Below are 20,383 nucleotides of genomic sequence, written 5' to 3'. Positions count from 1 at the left end.
GGAATTTTAAATGGATGTTTCTTGAGTTGTAATGTGTTCAGCTGATGAGCGTGAAATAAGAAAAACAAGGGACAATTTCTTTTTCTTTTTTTAAGCCAAGTGATATGATTGTTTAACCATCAAAGATTCACCCATTTCACATTCATCAAAAGACTCTGCACTCATTCCTAATAAAACATACAATTAATTGATAAAATATTTGCAAAAATACTTTTCCTTATTTTACACACTAGCACCTACTTGACTGTGAAAAACATTGAGAAGCTCCCTAGAAAAACACAAAACATAGTCAACAGCAACTGTTACAGACTTCTTACATACTCCTATATATGAAAGGATTTACACTTTATCTGTCAAGTTACAGGCAGTACTTGTCTATTGTTGCATAGATCACAAAAATTACAAAGTAAGAATAGCATTGAAGGAGACATGTAGCATGGAAGCCCTGAAAGGCAATTGTTTTTTTCCCTCACAATCAGTAAAAAGAAAACAGTTTTTCATCTGTGAAAAAATAATCGTGAGGGGGGGAAGAAAATTGCATTTCAAAGCTTCCGTAATGGGGACACGATACAAGCAGTAAAAACTGTTCAAACAGATCACAGACTGCATGGCCGAATAAATCAAATAAAATACAGTGTTAAAACATACTGACCATCAAATCTGGTGTAAAAACTTGCACTGACTGGTTTCACACAGTACAAGTGGACAAAATTTCCCTCATACCACATCAAAAACACGTTGAAATCCAATACTGAGGCCGTGAACTACAGTAAAAGTTCCCCTCTTATAATTTAGTGAGCCATTTTAAATCGTTATTAGCTTCTATTAAACACAAGGATAACAGATGTATAAATGCACCACAACATTGTAATGTCTCATCTGACCTGGTAGGTTCAGGAACATTAAGTGTTATTTGATATGAAGGTGCAGCTGTGCTTTACTGTAGTAAATGTATGTGTTTATCTTTGGAAGTGTTCAAGTATTCATGACATTTGTGTACCCGAGGCAAAGTCACCCGTATACTCTTAATTTTGCACCAAGCAAGGGATCATGTTGATGACATAACCTTGGCGTACAAATGAGCAGTAACTTTAGATTCTCACATATAAAACAAAAAGGATGTTCCTACAGAAGTGTTTCTATACTTATATGCTAATGCTTTAGCTGGTTTCTGTAGTGTAACTAACCTGATTTTAGATATCAGTATAAAATCATTCAGCATTTCCCTCGGTCTGTCCTGTATTTCCTATATAGTGTTTCTTTAAAAAGCCCCAGTGATTGTCAGCTTCACTTTGTGTGTGGCCTGATGCACGCTTACTCAAGAGGCGGCTGTTCTGGATCCTCCTCATCACTCTCGTGGCTGCAGTGGTGAGCAGGAGCCACATCTAGAGGCTCTGCCGACTCCTCCGCTCGCCCTGTTTCATCGTTGATGGCCTGAGCGGGAAAATCACCCGCTGTTGACTCATTAACAGCAGAGGATTGGAGGAGATCGACAGGAGATGGGCAGGGAGGGTCTTCAACTGGAACGGGGGACTCAACAGGAGGCTTGGGGGACTCCACAGGAGGCTCGGGGGACTCCACGGGGAGAGACAATGCACCCAAAGGTGGACTTGGGCTGTTGCTAGACTCGCAGAGAGAGGCGGGTAGGTCTGTGGACTCCGGGGGAGATGGTTCAGCCGGTGGGATGCCTGAATCTGACAAAGTGTCATCTGAAGCCAGAGCAGAAGTGAGGTCCATGGCTGCCTGGGAGCTCAGCTCTTGTGGGTCAGTCTGGTTGTCTGCTGACGATGAAAGCAGCAAACTGTCCTCCAGCTCCTCTGTACAACAGGAAGCACAAACATAGTCTATACTCCTTTCGCCAAATATATACCCAAAAGCTACGGGATGCTGGTATGAAGTGCTGCCTAACTTACCAACACCAGAGATGTCTCCGTCCTTCTCCTCGTGCATAGCCAGTGCGGTGTTGGTCATGTCGATGGACGACATGGACAGTTCCAGTCTGTCCACCAAATCTGCAACGTCAGGGTTCACCACAGCCACGTCAGAGTCTGAGAAACCTGGAAAAACACCTGCTGATGAGATTTTTTATGTACCCAGTGAGATGCCAAAAAGACTCATGCATTGTGGATCTTCATCCTCTGCAACCACAGCATATCTGAACTGACCAGGGTCCATGACTCTCTGGAGGGGTGGAGGTAGAGGACCTTCCTGGAGGGTGACTTGCTCCAGGTCTAACAGATCTTCACTTTGGCTTGAAGGTGCCATCAAAGGCGCCTGCAAAACAAAGAGAAATAAGCTTTGTTGCTACTGCCAATCGCTTGTCAGTCAACGGTTAAGTTAGCAGTGAAACAAACAAATGGAAAGTGTGGAAACTATTAGTTGATTCAGCAACAATTTCAGTAATCCATCGGTCATCATCAAATGTGATTTTTGAGATTTTATAGAGTAAATTAACTTAACTGAAGAAAAGCAACCAATAGATTAATAAACAGTGAAACTAATCATTAGTTGCAGCCGTAAATGTTGAGATTTACCTCCATGAATCCATGGGTAGGCATCTTAAGAGGGGGTTCCTCCTCAGGAACAGGGGTAGGAGGCTTTTCCGTCGGTGTGTCAGGATTTGCTGCTGGGATTCGGTGCAAGTAGCCATAACCAATGCCGCAACCCAAACTACGGGCAAACATTTTAATATGCTTCACTACTATTTATAACACCATTAAACAATTAATACATTTGAGAACATAAAATAATGCTGACTAATCTGAATAAAAGGTCACTGTGATTGAATGGCCATTTGAATAAACTTTACAGTATAGTGCACCTTTCTCTTCATTTAGCATAGCTCCAGTAATGCTAACACAAGCATTATTATTCCAATAAGTAAATTCTAAAGCCAGCGTGATGTTATTTATTTGAAATGTTGTCTAGAATAGACAATAAACAGTCCTAAGGCAAAAAGATGAACTTATTAAAGGTGAAATACTGAGGTTTTCTCCAGTAGGTCAGTGTATATGTAATTGTGTATTGTCACGTACCTGCCCTCTCCACCCCACGCTCCGTTTGGTGTGACCACCACCTCCCTGCAGACATCTGTCTGTGTGTTGTACACCAGCAGCTTCAGGGGCTTCCCTTCATGGGCCTCGATCAGCGAGAAGAAGTCTTCTGACTAGAAATCAACAATAACAACTTAACTACAACTCATCTTTCAAAGATTTGTTAAGAGAAACCTTTTTTAACTTTAAGAGCCAAATGTTAGTAATAGAGCACTATCTATATCTGACACTATATCTATCTCTTACATCTTGCAACACTTGATCTGCTCCAACGATGTAGTCACTGTGTGGCTGAAGTCCAGCCAGTGCAGCAGGTGAACTGGCTTCCACATCCTACGGGAAACAGTTCGTAAAGAAAAGATGAAGCTATATTGGAGTAATGAGTATGGAGGTTCAAATCAGAGTTAGGTCAATCAGTTTGGTTCTCCTAGTTCTTGATGAAAGAAGCTTACCAGAACGTGCCAGACGTTCTCATTTGCTCCTTGGTAGCTACAGAAGCGTACACTGGCCCCCAGCAGGCCCTGTCCTCCCCACATGTTACTGGGCAACACCTCCAGCTCCCGAACCCTCGTGGTTTTTGTGCTGTAAACCTCCATCTTCACGGCTCTCTCCACGTTGGCTTTCAGAAGCTCCTTCAGCAGGTCATTTTCCTCATTCTGGTGAAACAGGAGGAGTCAGAACAGCAGGAATATGAGGTACATTTTCTGCCTGTTTTATGTCACTTACAATAGAACAATCAATAATCTCACCAGTCTTTTGTTGTCCAAAGACAGAATGAAGTCGAAGAAGGGCTGCAGTCCGGCCTTTTCTGCAGGGGAACTTGGCTGCACCTGTCAATACCAACACCAGTGTTTGATAACTCGTGGTGCTTTATCTCGAAATACAACCACACAATTACAATATCATTTTATTCTCTGTAGCTGCCCCCTCCCTCTGGAACTCTCTCCCCAAACACATCCACGACTGTACCGCCCCTCCAACATTCAAGTCACTTTCAAAAACACACCTTTTTAAAATTGCTTTTAATGTTTAGCTTAATCTGATGTGTTTTTAATGTTTTACTATTTGATGTTGTTTTACTGCTTTTATGTTTTTATGTAAAGTGTCTTTGAGTATTTAGAAAAGCGCTTATAAATAAAATGTATTATTATTATCATTATTATTTTGGAAATGAATTTTCTAAATATTTTTGGAGCATTTAAATCATGACCTATTTTACCAACTTCAGGACTACAGTAAAAAACTACAACAAGGGACTATTTTTTTCATCACGGATTAATTTAGAATTTGGAAGGTTTTTTTTGGGTTTGTTTTTCAAACGATTTGCTTTTCTTGCCCATGGCCCTAAAAGAAAATGCTTGTTTTCTCCAGCCAACAGTCCAAAACATTATCTCAAACATATTATATACATAAAAAAATATTTAACTAACATTCACATAAAAAAAAAGCATCAAATCTTTGTATCTGAAAAGCTTGAATGTTATTTGTCTTTTTCGCTGTATCTCGATCGATGCATCAGTTAACCCACAGATTCCGGCACTAATGTAATTAAATGTACAATCTGTACAAGTACAGTAAGGCGATTCCTCGGAGGCCAGTAAAAGAAAACCTTCTTCAATTTGCCCCGATGCTGAACACCATTATATTATATTATATTAGTCCAAGGCATTCGTGTTGTATTGAATGTAATAGTTGACTTTTAATAGATCCAGGACTGTTGGGACACCTGATTAGAGACAAGTTACAAACCTGAATTCAACCCTTTGTTTTAAATCTAAAATCAGTGAAAGTTTCGGTTACATTGTGTCAACCTGGAAGAACAGGTAAACAGTGCCACCTCATCAGGTTTCAGCGGAGGGTCTGCAGCAGCTTCTGCGCTAGCTGTGTGTTAGCATACAGTAACACTTGATGATAAGCTGCTGTACTCGCTGTTCAAACACAAAGCAGGATGAAGCCCTTCTTACGCCGTGTACGTGGTATCCATACGTCCCTCCTTCGGATACTTCTGAACTCTGTGATAAACCCATCTCTGCCCGGAACTTTCAAATATTAGCTTATATCATCAGAAAATAACAAGTGTGTGAGAATTAACACGGTTGACAGTCCGCGGCCATCTTGTCTGTAGTCCAAACCAATTGAACATCGCTGGTATCGAACCGACCGAACACTACGCATGCGCATACCTGTGTACGCGTTTTTTTTAAATGATTGTGCTATTATTATTAATATTATTATTAATAATTATTTAAATAGTAGTAAAGCTGCTTCATGTCCCAGCGTTGATATTATACACCTAAGATGTGACACTGCACCCTGACTCTTGAATGTAATGTGTAACATTAGTAACACTGTAATACCCTACTATTTCATGTCAAAATGGCTGCTGTGAAAAAGGTCTTGGTTTCTTCATATGTACCGGGACAAAAGAAAAATACAGCTTAATAAATACATTTCAAGTCAGTGAATAAATAAATAATTGTTTTTTATTTCATTACTCCAGTACAGAAATATTATAAACATATTGTTAAGCATATAGGAGATAATTCACAAATAACCAGGCAGTTATTTAAAAAATGAAAATAAAAATCAGAACCTGGAGTGTTATTTACTGCATGTGTCAAAGTGGATTATCCTTCTTATACCATGGCCAGCTGCCGGCAAAATATGGATATTTTTGTTGATATCAGGGGCAATACTTTTTTAAAATGGGAACTCTTTATTGCCACTACCGTTGTGACCTTTGTAATAAATATAACTTTACACAACCACTCCAAAAATAGGAGAAATTGTTGTTTGACAGGCATTCCAGTATTGGGTTCAACTTGCAATGAGCAATGAAGAGGCCGCTGCTTGAAAATAAAACATTCAAATATTCTCTGTGGCCATGGTAGTAAAAGATATTAAATAACATGTCAGACATTACATAGATTCAGAAAATAAAAAAACAGACATAATATATTAATTACTCAACTGTGGTCTTTGAAACAAAGGCAAAATTATTTTTAAGCAATAGAAAAAATATCCAGCAAGAAAAAAATATTTTATCAATTATTTTTTGTACAGTGAAATATTCTTACAAATACATAAAAGCAGTGCTTTACACATTACATTTTCTTACACAGTTTCTTGTTATCTCAGAATTCCTTGAATCAGCTAGAAAATCTGAGCATCGCTGACTGCATAACCCTGCTCCGCGCTCGGTTCAGTCAGGCCGATCAGAGACTCCAGGAGGTAGGTGCTCGACTCGTAAGGTGGCAGATTGACGGAGCTGAAGAGCTGGAGTTGGCAAAAGCTGTCTGGGTGTCTTTGTAGTTTGAAAGAGCTGTGCAGAGGTCCGGAGGTGTAGTCACTGTCAAAGAACTCGAGGTCGGAGTCAGAGGAGAGACTCAGGTCCATGTACCTGCCCAAGGAATAGTCCACAGTGGGGGAGGGAGTGTTGGGAAAGCCCTCAAGAGAGTCGTCATCAAAAAGGTCTCTGGCTTGGTTTGCATTCTCATCGAGGTAATCTGTCAGTGAGGTCCTGCTCATATTGTCTGTGAATGTGTCGGCTGTCAGTGGCCCTGTACTGTCAGTAGGTGTGCTGCTGTGCTGCGTCAGTGGTTCTCCTGTGTGCCTCAGCTGGCTGCACGTAGAGTAGTCATTATTGTCACAGATGCTGAGGGCACAAGACAACCCTCCATCAACTTCAGGCAGACTCTGACTCCCACCAGGGCTTCCTCCTGCATCACAGTCAGAGGAGGAGCATGAAGACTCAGTCATGTCGCTGCTGCAGCTGTTCTCCTCCACCACCAACCGCTCTGGGATAAAATGAAAGGAAGGGGTGGTGGGCATGGTGAGAGGAAGACCATCTTCCTCTATGGTGAACCCAAAGGGGCAGCTCTTGTCCTGTGCACTCTGCACCGTGTCGGCCTCATCCTGGTCCACGTTTTCTTGAAGGTCCTCTGGAAGTCCTGCCTCGTCCTCTTGGCTCAGTCTTTCATCCTGCAGTCGCCTCTCCAGTTCGAGTCTCATGGCGGTGTGGATGTAATGAGTCTGCACACGTCTGGAGTTGAACTCGATGCGCCCCTGAGTGTTTCCACAGCCATCCTTAGTGCAGCCACATGGAAAGTTGAGGCGGTCTGCCTGTGTGTGAGAGACAGCAGACAGTGAAAATCCTGTGCAGGTAACATTTTAATTTCTTAATGGTTTCTGGCTGATAAATCAAAAGGTAGTTTGCAAGATTCCAATAAAATTCCTTATTTGTTTACAGTCTTGTTTTCTAAACAACAGGCCCCTCATGGACTACTTTTTACAGTAGTGCAAAGACAAACGATAGCGTGCACTGGGGAGGGTGATATGGACAAAATCCTCAATTGCAGTATATGTAATTTTCTATCACAATATTGATATATAACACTTTTTCTGGAAAATCAATTGAGAAATTGATAATGTGTAAATTAACGAGATAGGAATGTCTGTTTTTGGCTAATTGAAACGTAAATTAAAGGATCATTTTACAGTCAAATTTGTCCACATTTCAGATGTAAAAATAAAACATGAAACCCATTCACGATAAAAAGCGGCAGTGCAAAGTGTTTTACCTGGCACTTGATTCCTGCAAGACTGCATGCGCAGGTCTCTGGCTCACAAAAGCCTCGGCAGTCACATCCACAGGCCTCTCTGGAGAGACGGAGGGCGTGAAGCTGCCTCTTCTCCTCCCTGTCTATGCGCTTCACCCCGGCTGCCAGGAGGAGAGCCTGCCGCTGTCTGGAGGAGTACGGCTGAAGGAAACCTCCGTCCCCCAGCTCAGCATCACTGACATGGACCTCAGTGTCTTGATCTGGGATCTGATCCACCGTGAGCCTGTCTGCTTCCCGTTGGTCAATGGCCCCACTGGTGATCAACTGGAATCAGCACAACAGATAAAGATAAGACTGCTGCGCAGATGAGCAGTGCAAACTAATGTAGAAATGAAGTTCACTCACTTTCTGTTTCAGAGCCTCGAACCTCTCTTCTCTCAGTCTGTCTCTGAGCCTCTCTCTGCGCCTGTGTCGTTGCTCCAGTGCGTACTTTGCCACCGTGTATCTGTGGAGGGTGCTGTGCTTCCGCATCATACCCAGGGTGGCACCCCCCCGGCTGGGCACACTGGTGAAGCCCTGACAGCGTGGGAAACTGAACACTGTCACATGGTCAAAGCGCACGTTGCTCTGTGTGCCTGCAAGCTTTGGTCTCTTCAGGATAGACCGAACTGGTTGCGTTAGAAAAAGAGACAATGGAAACATCAGAAAAAGTGCAAATCAACAAAACTGCACTAGATCATGGTAATTCCTACTTTGTCACAATCCTCTCCTTCTCTTAGCTCAAAGTCAGTGCTTCATAAATGTCTATTGAGGCCTACACTAGGGTACTTTCAAAATGATTCCTACAGACTTGATAAATGCAGAACTGGGACTTTGTCTTCTGCAGGTCTCTGAGTGGCCACTAGGTGACACACTACAGGTGCTTCACTGCAGTGGCTTGGTTCAACAGTTCAACATACATGTGGACAGGAAATACCAAGCAAAGGGCCTATTGAACCAGTGGACAGATCAGCAGTACAGAGAGAAAAGAAGTAAAGCAGGGTCTAATTGCTGTTTGTTGGAGGTTTATCAGCACATAGTTAGACTCTTCCTGACAGTTTAGGCTTCAGTATTCATCAGGTTACTGTTTGGTTTAACAGTTTAGCTTCAACAATGGATCTAAACTCTCACACATAACTGAAGCTGAACTCTAGTTCAGTGAAGTGAGTAAACAAGTGAGAGCAGCTGACTAAGCATGTCTCAGCTGCTCTGTCTGTCTAAAAGGCTCCACACTGGGGCACTGTTTGCACTATGACTCCATTGTGGCTTGGTAACAGGCTCAGAATAACAAGCCTGAAACTGTTATACATAAGGCTGTAGACTGTACAACAATAACTGCAGAATATTTTGTCATCGCAAGCCATCTGTGCAGCTTTGTGCTACCTTAACAAGGACATTTGATATGACATGTTTAAAGGGATCTTGCTATTCAAATTGATTCCACAACATCCTATTGCTCAGGCAAATGATCTTCCACCCAACCACACAGTCCAGAGGCGAGTCATTCGCTGTGCATGATCTACAACCGCCCTAAGGTTAACGTTTTCATACCAGCGCTGCTGCAGGCTGATAAGAGGCACTCCTATAAAACAGTGATGGAAAAACGGCAAGATAAAGAGGAGGTTTGCATTATTTGAAAGAAGGGAGGTGGAAAAAAGCACAGTGGTCATTGGTTTGGAGACTTACTGGGTAAACTGGTGGGTGAAGAAGGACTGTGAGGTGTGAAATCCTGGTTGTCTGAGGGGCTGCTCTCCCCGTCGGACTCCCACTCCGAGGAGGCAGGGGAAGAGAGGGAGGACGGAGGAGAGGAGGAGGAGTAGCAGGGATTGTCATCTACCTCTGCAAACTTTCTCTTAAGGATGCCTCTCATTGTTTGGCTGCTGTGGTTGATATACAATCTGCATGAACACAAAGAGAAATGGGACATTGGTTTCAATATTCAAATATCATACTGTGGTAATAAATGCATGGATGAATACTCTGACAGGCAGAAAACCATTCATAAATTGTGAGGCTTTATCTAAGCAGCAGCACTTGGTTCAGCATTCCTAACCCAGGAACATTATGTAAATCAATTAATTAATACTGGCATACAGTTCTCTACCACAGCAACAATGTGTTTCCTCATCTGTTTTAGAGACCAAATATACACAGTCAAATGAAACAACTCTAGAAGAGACAGCTGGAGGAATGAGAGGTCTTTCCTGAGCTGCAGCGCTGCCGGTCGAGCCGGTTTCAGGGCACAACTTTGTTTAGGCTCATTTACATCTCGACAGTGATTATCCAACAAACTGACATTTCATAAGCGTACAAACATGAGCTGGAATCCTACGTGCGCTTAAAAAAAATCAACAGCCCTTTTTCTTTTCCCTGCAGAGTAATTAACATTCCAATGATTCCTCAAGATTTTTTGTGAAGAATACGTGGAAACAGACTGTCCAATGGCTGTGTGCTGAGGACTGGGGGGTGTAATGGTTCGAGTGGCTGCTATTTCTGGATATGAACGTGGGGAAAAAATCCAAACACAAGTAATTTCAGGGTTACAAACCTTACCAGGGATGTTCAGAGCTACTAAGTAAAAGAGAAAATCTAAGCAGAGTGTGGTGTAAAGAAAAGCTGTTATTAGTCTAGTCCAATATTTCTGTTTCACAAGTCTTTGTGCACAAGCTGTTAATTCATTGGGACAATGGGAGCCTGTGACCTATTGGATGTCAGGAAAACTGCTATTGTTTGTTTAGGACTGCAACAAATCATCACTTTTATATACATTCATATTTTTTTGATTAATCAGCTTGGCCTATAAAATGTCAGACTACTGAAAATGGAAAAAAAAAAAAAAAAAACAAAGATATTCTGTGGAATAAAGTCTACGAAAACCAGCAAATATTCACATTCAGGAAGCTGGAACCAGAAAGTGCATTTATTCGTCTTTAAAAATCAACGATCAAATGCTTCTGATTCATTTTCTGCAGATGGATTCATCATCTCTGCTCTAATTCGGTTCATAGTAATAGCGACAGAAAACAGTCACGTCTGTATGCTTTTACTCCTTAAAGTCTGCAAACTTAATATTCACTAATAAAATTTGTACTCTTCTTCAAGGCTCCAAATAACCAGAAAAACTTCATGACCTCGAGATGCTTTAAACTCCATCATGGTCCAATAAGTGACAGCAATACAAGCAGCTGACCAGGATTTAGACTGCGAGAGTAGAGAACATTCAACCTAACACGAGCCACAGATAACAGTACAGCAGGAGAATTTCTAAAAGAGAGAGTACACCAGGAAAAACTGTGACATTGCTTCTGCTCAGAAAATACTCCATTGCCCTGCACTAACACATACTCATTCTGGGATTGTCTGTCGTAAGCAAACAGTTAAACCAATGTGTGTGTGTGTGTGTGTGTGTGTGTGTGTGCGTGCGTGTGTGAGCAACTTCCTGGATCCATCAGCAAATAAGAGGTGAAACAAGAGACATCTTCTTGCACCATTACCCTGTTTACACTGTACACCCCCCTTCTGCACACACAGCTAGGTGTAGAGGCATTTATCTATCTCTGCCGAAAATGATCTAATTTAATATTCCTACAAATAAAATGGCAGTATTTCTAATTAATGCTGCACTGCAGTATTATTATAGCTGCCTCTTGTCCCAATTATATCACATTTATTACATTTAATAAGTGTGAGGGTGCACAGACCTTACTGTACTGTACAGCCTGTACATGTGTGTATCCACTGAGATCACATTAATAATTTAAAGGTTCAAAGCAGCAGAAGCACGTGGTGCACGTGCGCGTTCATGTGAAACAGGAGGTGGGGGGTATACTGTATACTGTATTAAAAGTAGTTAAGAATAGGCTGCAGGGAATTTTTATTGTGACACTACTGGATGAAAAAAAGCTCCCATAACGCAGAATACATGCCCAATACTTCCACCATTGTGTTCACGCGTACTTTAAATCCCTACAGGAATGTCACAGCAGGTTTTCACTGGAGGAGTCGTTTCCTGTTTGGCTCAACAACATTCATTAGGCAGCTGACCTCTTCACCCCTCGCGGAGACACACCGCGACCATGTCAGCTCCACTCACAACACTGCTGCCCTGCCCGCTGCCCTCACAGCACAACACTGACAGTCTCATTCAAACCACAGCAAACTTCCTCTAGCACAGACTGTGGGATAGGAAGTTTGTCTAAACATTACTACTAATTTTAGGCTGTCGGGCTCTTCGTGAAACATAGTATCAACAGTAAATTGAGCAGTACCGCTCCGGTAATTGCCCACATTACTCAGACTCACAGGCTACACTATTCTCGATACGCGTGAAGTGATAAACATAAAATAAGATACATTTATAAACCACAGGAATTACTCACAGAAACCTTTTGGGAGTCATATAGTGATGTTTCGTCAGTTACTCACCAAGAAGTAAAATGCGGCATAGTAACAAAGAAGGCTGAAATTGACACGAAGTTATGGGTCTTGTCCGCGGTCCAGCCAGCTGAGCATTGTGTGTCCCTCTGTGTTTATGTGAAGCTTCACAGTAGTACCAGTGTGAACGTGAGAGGACTGGCTGGGAGCTCCCAAAGAGACCACATGTAGCAGCAAGATAGTGCCTCCCCAAGGAACCGCGTCTCCACCTTGCACATGCGTACAACGGTCAGCATAGCTAGCCATAGGATTATTTATGTGGGAAAAGTCAGACATATGTTATTAGTGTGACAGGTACGTTATAGTCTACCTGGGGAAACAGTAGCAGTGTTTCTTTACCGATTTAAACCCAACACCACGCTGTCATTAAACCCAGCTAAAGACTGTAATCACGACGTTGTTCGGTCTTAAATCAGTCGAACCTCGTTCAGACCAAAACAATCTAACTTCATACATCCCAGCTTTATGAAAAATATACCTTATACCTCAGTTTAAACACATCTAGCTGACATCTGCATGGGAAATCTTATAGTTAATGGCTAAAACCAGCTCAACCGGCCCAACGAAACCGGAAGGGGTTGGGAGAGAAAATGATCTGGCTTCACATAAATCCTCTTCGTGGCTCCCCTGACTTTTCTTGACGCAGACGGTGACACACGCAGAGGCTGCTGTCACTGCTGCCCACAGATCCTGTCTGTTGTGATCACATTGCACTGTAACAAGCACTGATGTGATGGTAAATAAATAACTTTTAAACCTCCAGGTGCTGGTTGTCAGAAGGCAATTCGCCAGCTTAATAAACGAGTTAGAACACGTACTCTGTGGTGTCATTTTAATTGGATCATTATTTTATTATTTTTGTCCAATAAAACAAAAGAAACACTGATATTTTGAGGGTGGACAAAATAATGGGAATACTAGTTCAATAGGTGAAGCTCATGCATTCCAGCTTTGGTTGAGTCTGAGTTGTTGATTGAGTTCAAAGGTCTTTCTGGAGGCTGTAGTATTGTTAACCTAAAGTTGACATATGTTGTATGCTTTTTTACATAACTTTTCTTCCTCTCTATATTTCATAATTTGTGCATTGTTTGTGGCAGATGGAACAGCAATTCAGGGAGCAACAGCAAACAAAGGTTGCAATACATTTGCATTAAGTTTATGAGGAACTGAAATACCAAATTGTAACCACTGGTTTACAGATCAGTGGTATTTAAATTTCAGAATTACTGTAAATATTCAGTCGCGGTTACAATTTACAGTTAGGTATTCAGTTTAAAATTAAAATATTTTTGGCCTTCCGTCGCTTCCGTTGCTTCCACAGACTTTCTAGTCTTCTGTGTCTGTGTAAATTGCTTTCAGACGCCTTATAAAAGTGATGATCCGACCTCTGTTAAAGGTGACATACACTGCCAGGTATTCATCTTACATTACTGTAATATGACTCACTGGTGCACCTCTGTAATGGTGTTAGACAACGCAAGTCAGACACTCCTAAACACCAGGAAACTCCCCGCGGTGTAGAGAAGCTGTAAATGGGCTGGATTATGGATTTGAGTATAAAGCCTCTCTTCCTCTTCTACTTCCCACTTTCCAGTTATATTGTATTCTTGTTAACAGAGGTTGGCATTAGTTAGAAACTGAAGTTTGTCTGCGTGCACACATTGCTCATTGTGAAACTATCCAAACTGTTAACACAATGATTTTTTGGGGAAATACTGAGTGAGAAAAAGTAAAGCGACTGGATTAACATTCCAGTGTCTCTGCTTTTAAAGATAATCATAGGCTACTCTGTGTCCCCGACTGGGAGGAAAATGAAGCTCAGCGCTCAGAGAGAGAAACAGAGCGACAGATTAACAGATGGACAGACAGATGAACAGAAAGACAAAGTCCAAAGTACTCTTGAGCTTTGACCCTGTGTTGATACACATCAGTGGTTCAGTTTGAAGAAACAACTGCACTAATACCTGCTGGTCCAAACATTCTGGGCAGAGGACGGACTGCTCGTCCCGACCTCAGCACTCAGTGGAAGTGTGTTATGAGAGGGTGACCCACTTTGGCTGGGATCACTCTAGTGCATATGTGTGTTTCTATTCCACTGACCTGGGTGTGGAGTAAACAGGAGGAAGGCAGGGGGCAAGGACTTACTAATATGGTGAAACAGCTCATAAATACCCAATTACCCTCCTTTATTTCATGCTCAAACTTGTATTCTTTATTAAAGTATTTGATGTAAGGTAGATTTTGCAGCCTGAGGGTCCATCCAGTCTGTCCTCTCTGAGATCTTGGTGTGACTTAGTAATAACACATGATCAAAGTGCTGCATGAGGCAACATGGCTATTTATAGTACAATCACACTGCCTGTCTAAAAATACATTTGTCCAATACAGTTGGAGTTTCCTGTTCCGTTTGCTGGCTGTTATCGGCACAGTGTGACTTTGTTGTATGCTTGAATTAGTCAGGAGGTGGATTCAGATTTTCTCCGACCACACTGGTGCGGCACTAACAGAAAAGGAGATGAGTCATGGAGGAAAATTAATATTTGTAGTTTAGCATGTGCAGTAAATACACAGTAAATCTGTCACTATTTACTGTGTTTATTCACTTCATCAAGCAGGCATCAAGCTCTATCTGACACAGGTTGCTAACCTAGTTGCACTTTTTGTCAGATTTAATTCCATTCACACGTCATGTAAATGACAATGAAGAAGTGACACACTGCACCCCAGCACAGATTCAACACTGTCACTCATACTGTACGTCTGATAGATAATCCTATCTCATTTCTGCTCGTACTGAGAGCAGTGAGAGTGAACCATTACTGTGCTCTCAGTCCAGAGTCCATGTTACATAACTTATAGTTAACCTAAATTCTGGCAGCCTCTCAGGTTGATGCCATTGGCTCTTGTGGCCCTCTTTTCTCAGTCAAGCTGTGCCAGCGATGGCCCACACACAGCAATACACTGACAGAGTTTGACAAAGCTTCAGCCATGTGAAACAACACCCCAGTTTCTCCTTCCTTTCTATGATTACTATCACAAGGATTTACCCCCTCCTCCTTTTAGAGATCACTCTCAGTTTTCCTGGGCACAACAGGAAGTATCAGGTAGTGTTGGACTGTGTATTACTGTTTCCAGTCAGGTAGTAATATAAGGTGCCAAATGGAGCCGGACAATGTTTTGTTTTCTAAAAGAATACTTCCTTGACAACATAATTAGATGACTAGATAGTGAATTAAATTCAGCTCAGTGCAGATAAAATGATCAGCAAACTGAAAATGATCAACTCCCTAAAGATATCAAGAAAAGGAGTACGTTCTCTCTCTCTTTCTCTGAATTGTTGATGTCTCACTCCGGCTCCTTTATGAGAAATGTCACATGTACACATGAGTTGGCTCCTTTTTACATAGTCTCTGGTGTCATATTTTGACAGTCGTCACCATGGTCGCAAGGGCAAATATAGCCCAGCCATTTCTATTTTAGAGGATGGAAAGGCAGTGAATCATTGCCTTTATCATCATCAGCAGCAGCAGCATGACTGTCTTCATCATCAACATTGCCAACATCATTGTAGTCGTTATCATTTTGTACGTCAGTGGTGTTCTTGGCTTAATACATTATTTTTTTATTCTGACTTCAGGTTTACTCATTGCTTTAGATTTTGGTGTTCATGTCTGAATCAGTGACGTCAGCTTGCTGGATTTAAATAGGTTTAAATGCAGTTTAAAATCTTCAAGGTTCAGTTTTTAACATTTAGGAGGCTCTACTGACAGAAATGAAATATAGTATTCATAGGTATGTTTTCATTAGTGTATAATCAACTGAAAATAAGAATTGTTATGCTTTTGTTACCTTAGAATTTGCTTTTTATATCTACAAACGCAAAAGGTCGCCTTTCATTGAGTCTGCCATGTTTACGTCTTTCACACATTTCAAGGCCAGGTCCACTGTAGTTTCTCCTTCACGCTTGGATAGGGAAGGTGAAAGAAGGGAGCTGCAATTTGCATCTACCACGCTAGATGCCACTAAATCCTACAAGCTGAATAAGAAACAAAGCAAAGTTACAGTTTTGGGGAAAAGAACACAGTTTAAACACTTGGACACTCAGATCATGTGCTCTATCAGAACTTTGATGGTGGGGTTTGATCAGTTTGATTGACAATGCTAACATATAAGCACATAACCATACAATAGGGGTGTGTATAAGTCCCTCTCAGACAATTTGAAACACATCCAATACCATAACAATACAGCTACATCTGTAACAATTGATGTGATTAAGCTGTGCTTTGATATATATATATATTTCTTTAATGTTAAGTGTGATGTTAATTCATTATTCACCATTTTTTTAAATTTCAATACTGAATCAGAAATAGCCTACAAACATTATGTCTCCTGCCACACAAACAGTAGACATGGGAGTCCCTGAAGCAAAATAAATATTTACTGAAATCTGGCTGACTGGCCATTATTTAACGAAGTTTATCTTTCTGAATTTGATATTTTTAATAACACTGTATGGGCAGATGTAACAGAATATTAGCACATGACTTCAGTAACCAGGAGGAGGTGGAAATAGCATTAGCTGCTAACAATAGTGTTACTTGTCTTATACTAACTGTTCCTCTATGTAGCTTTGTTGTCTGTGCATCTTGCAGTCCAATGTAGTCAGACATTTGTTTTAGTGAATGTTATGGATGGCTCATGGATGGGACACTGAACTTCATGCTGTATAGAAGAAGACTTCAAACTAGCAATTGAGGCCACAAGCTCATTGGCTCCCATCAAGTGAGAAGTACAGTCAATACAAGCACTTCTTTTTGCAGCCAGGGAGCTGCCCCCTGCTGGTCATTAGAAAGTGCGCAGGTTTATGTGACTTCTGCAGTGGCTTCACTTCCCAGACCTGGAAATTCTGTCCACTAATTTTATACTGTTAATGTTACACCCCTACTGTACTCCACAATTGCTATCACAGTTTGATTCAAATGTTGCTAAATCCTGATCACTTTTTCCTAACTGAGCCTCTCCCACTTCAAACCAGTTAAAGAGCACAGATAAAACACCACAGACATATAAACTGTTCCAATTTTGTGTTTGTGTTGGACCTCATTGCTCTTAATAACAAAGCTGACTGAGAAAATAAGTTTTCTGCCCCTTTAAACTCCACTGTGTGCCAAAGAGACACCAATCTCACTTTCTCCACTCGGAAAATGCCATCAGATAAAGACTTTGGGTAAGATTTCACAACAGTGACACCTTAAGTGATGTGTCAACTGCCATCCTTTTGTCTGTGCAGTGGTATCACTTCATGGACATGACACCAGAGAACTTCCTGTGACAACCTAATGGCGAGCTGGCATTGTGCCAAGTGTACTGCTGCCTAATCCTGGGGCCAGTGATATCGTATCTCTGTAGCATAGTCACTCAGGCTGCAACATCCTGGAGTGCTTTCTGTGCAACATGTAGGTTGAAAAACTGATATGCAAGAGATCTGCTATAATGGAGAGTAACCTGCACATGCAGAACATGGACTGAGATGAACTGCAATGTATAATTCAAATGCCTTCACTTAACGGCCTTGTCATTGCTAAGAACAGTGAGACTCAAGGCTGCTATGATAATGTAATATTTTAAGGCAATGTACAGTAGATAAGTCCTTTTACTGACAAATACGATTGCCAGAATTTTACTTACAGTATATTATTTCTTCTTATAGGGCCAAGTTTGCTCAGTGTATCCCTAGAAAACATCATCCATGCATTATCACGTTTACAGGACGGTTGCAAAAGCAAGTCAAGCTGAAGAGTGCAAAGTAGGTTACACCACTACAATTTTCAACAGAAATGATCTTATCTTTCGCTGCATGTGAGCAGCAAAAGCTGTAACAGCCAAGCAGCTGTGTGATTGGGTTTGACATTCCCCCTTCAACAATGAACCTCTTGTCAGCTTTAGCCAGAGAGCTGCGGTGACCTTTCTTACAAACTTACAAACTGGCCTGTGTGACGCAACGTGGAGACAAAAGGCGCTTTCCCTGAAGGAGCATAGTAAAGACATATATCTCTTGTCTCGATATGTATTCAAAGTTACAGACTGATAAAGTTGTGTGTATGTGTTCCTGTTCTCCTCTTGCCACTGATTGTGTGTTGCTGTCAGTGGGAGCTCCTGTGCTCTCTGAGTTCCAGCACAGTGTATTCTGCTGTTGTTAATGCTGTCACATGTGGCTCCATGTGAGGCTTTTGCAGGAGCACACAGCAGCAGCAGCAGCAGCAGGAAGGAGACCTGCTCTGTTCTCAGCTGTTTAGGCCAGTACTGACTGTTCTATGGAGCTGTGTGGGTGAGACTGTCTGACTCCCCCCTCCCTCCCCTACACGCTCAATCACTCACTGATTTCCTCTCTCTCCTTCTATTGCAGCTGGCAAAACACATGCATTAAAGGCTGACAACACAACTGTTCTTGTCTCACTCAGTGATCTCTAACTCCACTGTTACTTGTCTTCATATTCATATGTTTGTACAATGCATTAAGGTGCACTGTGGTACTTTATGGGTGCATTAGATGTTTACAAACAAAGGCAGAACAACAACGAACGGTCATACACGTGCACTCACTTGGTTAACTGATAAAAATAACAACAAATGTTCTGTCAACAAGCAAGCAGTTATGATGCCCTTTAACCACATGTGTTATGGATGGGGGGAGGGGTGTTGTTCTGGCGCCCTCTCCTGGCTGTATAATATTAAGGCAAAATACCATCAATGGTGTGTTTTTCTCCATGAATGAATTAACAATGTTTTCCTCTGGAGGTCGACAAATAGCCTATATCTGTATAAAAACACCTTCCATGTCAGAAACACCAGCAATAATTCATTTGTTGGCCACTTGGCAGCAGAAAGGGGAGCAAACAGTGACATATATCACCTTTTACTTTATCACACAGGTTTCTATTTACTCACCCAGCAGTTACTGAAGAACATTTGCATTCATTTGGAGTAGTGTTTCTGTATAAATGTCTTATATTCACCCCCCGTTTAGCTTTGTCTTGCTGTCTAATCTAATTCTTTAATGATAAATGTCTTTATTTATATTTACATTTTCCACATTCACAGACACACACACACACACACACACACACACACCCCTCACACACACACCAATGGCTACCATGCAAGGAGTGGGTCTGACCATTGGGAGAAATTTAGAGTACATTTTGACACTGCAGTGTGGATAAGAGGAGTTGGTAATCTAACTGGCAACCCTGCAATTAGTGGATGACAACCTTTTCTACCAACTGAGCCACAGCCACCACTTTAACTGCTCCACTATGTTCACTAGCTAGCCGCTAACTTTGACAGTCTGCCATTTGATGCTGCAGGTAGGGAATGCAAATTTTGTTTTCTTTTGATGCAGACAAATGGGTCGCATTGTTCATCTAGTCATAGCGAACAAATGTTCTTGACCTCAAACTGAAGAAGGTTAGGGTTAGGGGCATGGGGTGGGTGTTAAATGGTTCGCTATGACTGTTAGATGTAGGGAAATAATCAATAAAATAAAAACACTATGTACGAGAGAAAAAACTAAGAATCCACAAACAACAGATCACACAAATAGTAGCAGCAGCAGTTGCACATGGAATGCACAGTGAATATGGTATGGTATTGCACAGTAATTATTGCACATTGCTATTGTCAACATTATTATTATTATTGATGCCGGGATGGGGGGGTGGGGGCTGATGCCACAATAGTATCAAAGAAGGACCTCAGGAGCTCTCCCTGCACTCCAAAGGACCTGAGTTTCCAGAGCAGATAGAGTCTGGCCTTTCTTATAAAGTTCCTGAGTGTTATGAGTCCAGTCCAGTTTATTGTTCAGGTGAACACCCAGGCACTTATAGGAGTCCACTCTCTCTATGTCCATACCCAGAGTGTTCATCGGTGTCGGGGGGCGTGACTGTGCCTGCAGAAATCCACCACCAGCTCCTTGGTTTTCCCTGTGTTGATTCGGAGGTGGTTCCACTGACACCAGTCCACAAAGTCCTTTATCAGTTCACTGTTTTCCTGTCGTTGTCATCAGTGATGAGGCCGACGATGGAAGAGTCATCAGAGAACTTCTGCAGGTGCAGAGAACTGTGCCTGAAGTCTGCAGTGTACAGGGTGAACAGGAAAGGAGCCAAAACTGTTCCCTGTGGAGCCCCTGTGTCGCAATATAACATATTGATTATAGCATCCTACACCTACCTATATAAATCATACACACTGGTCCTTTAAAAGTGACACAAGTAAACTAACACAATAATATTT

General features: G+C 41.7%; 2 protein-coding genes across 2 annotated transcripts; both read right to left on the bottom strand.

The window, feature by feature from the left end:
- Positions 1-75: 75 nt before the first annotated feature.
- On the bottom strand, positions 76-5,172 carry gorasp1a (golgi reassembly stacking protein 1a). The gene is made up of 9 exons (XM_051426647.1): positions 5,018-5,172; positions 3,803-3,883; positions 3,506-3,709; positions 3,300-3,386; positions 3,036-3,166; positions 2,535-2,670; positions 2,166-2,274; positions 1,914-2,057; positions 76-1,817 (listed from the first exon to the last, which is right to left on the bottom strand). Exons 1-9 carry the CDS (start codon positions 5,078-5,080, stop codon positions 1,315-1,317), a joined length of 1,458 nt encoding a protein of 485 aa, XP_051282607.1. The 5' UTR covers positions 5,081-5,172; the 3' UTR covers positions 76-1,314.
- Positions 5,173-5,518: 346 nt separating this feature from the next.
- LOC127366671 (cysteine/serine-rich nuclear protein 1) lies at positions 5,519-12,238 on the bottom strand. The gene is made up of 5 exons (XM_051405836.1): positions 12,077-12,238; positions 9,338-9,549; positions 8,018-8,280; positions 7,634-7,936; positions 5,519-7,175 (listed from the first exon to the last, which is right to left on the bottom strand). The coding sequence occupies exons 2-5, from the start codon at positions 9,519-9,521 to the stop codon at positions 6,207-6,209; spliced, it is 1,719 nt and encodes a 572-aa protein (XP_051261796.1). The 5' UTR covers positions 9,522-9,549; positions 12,077-12,238; the 3' UTR covers positions 5,519-6,206.
- Positions 12,239-20,383: the final 8,145 nt, after the last annotated feature.

The sequence above is a fragment of the Dicentrarchus labrax genome, unplaced genomic scaffold, assembly GCF_905237075.1.
Source record: "Dicentrarchus labrax unplaced genomic scaffold, dlabrax2021, whole genome shotgun sequence".
NCBI classification, from domain to species: domain Eukaryota; kingdom Metazoa; phylum Chordata; class Actinopteri; family Moronidae; genus Dicentrarchus; species Dicentrarchus labrax.
This window is presented reverse-complemented; position numbering and strand designations above follow the sequence as displayed.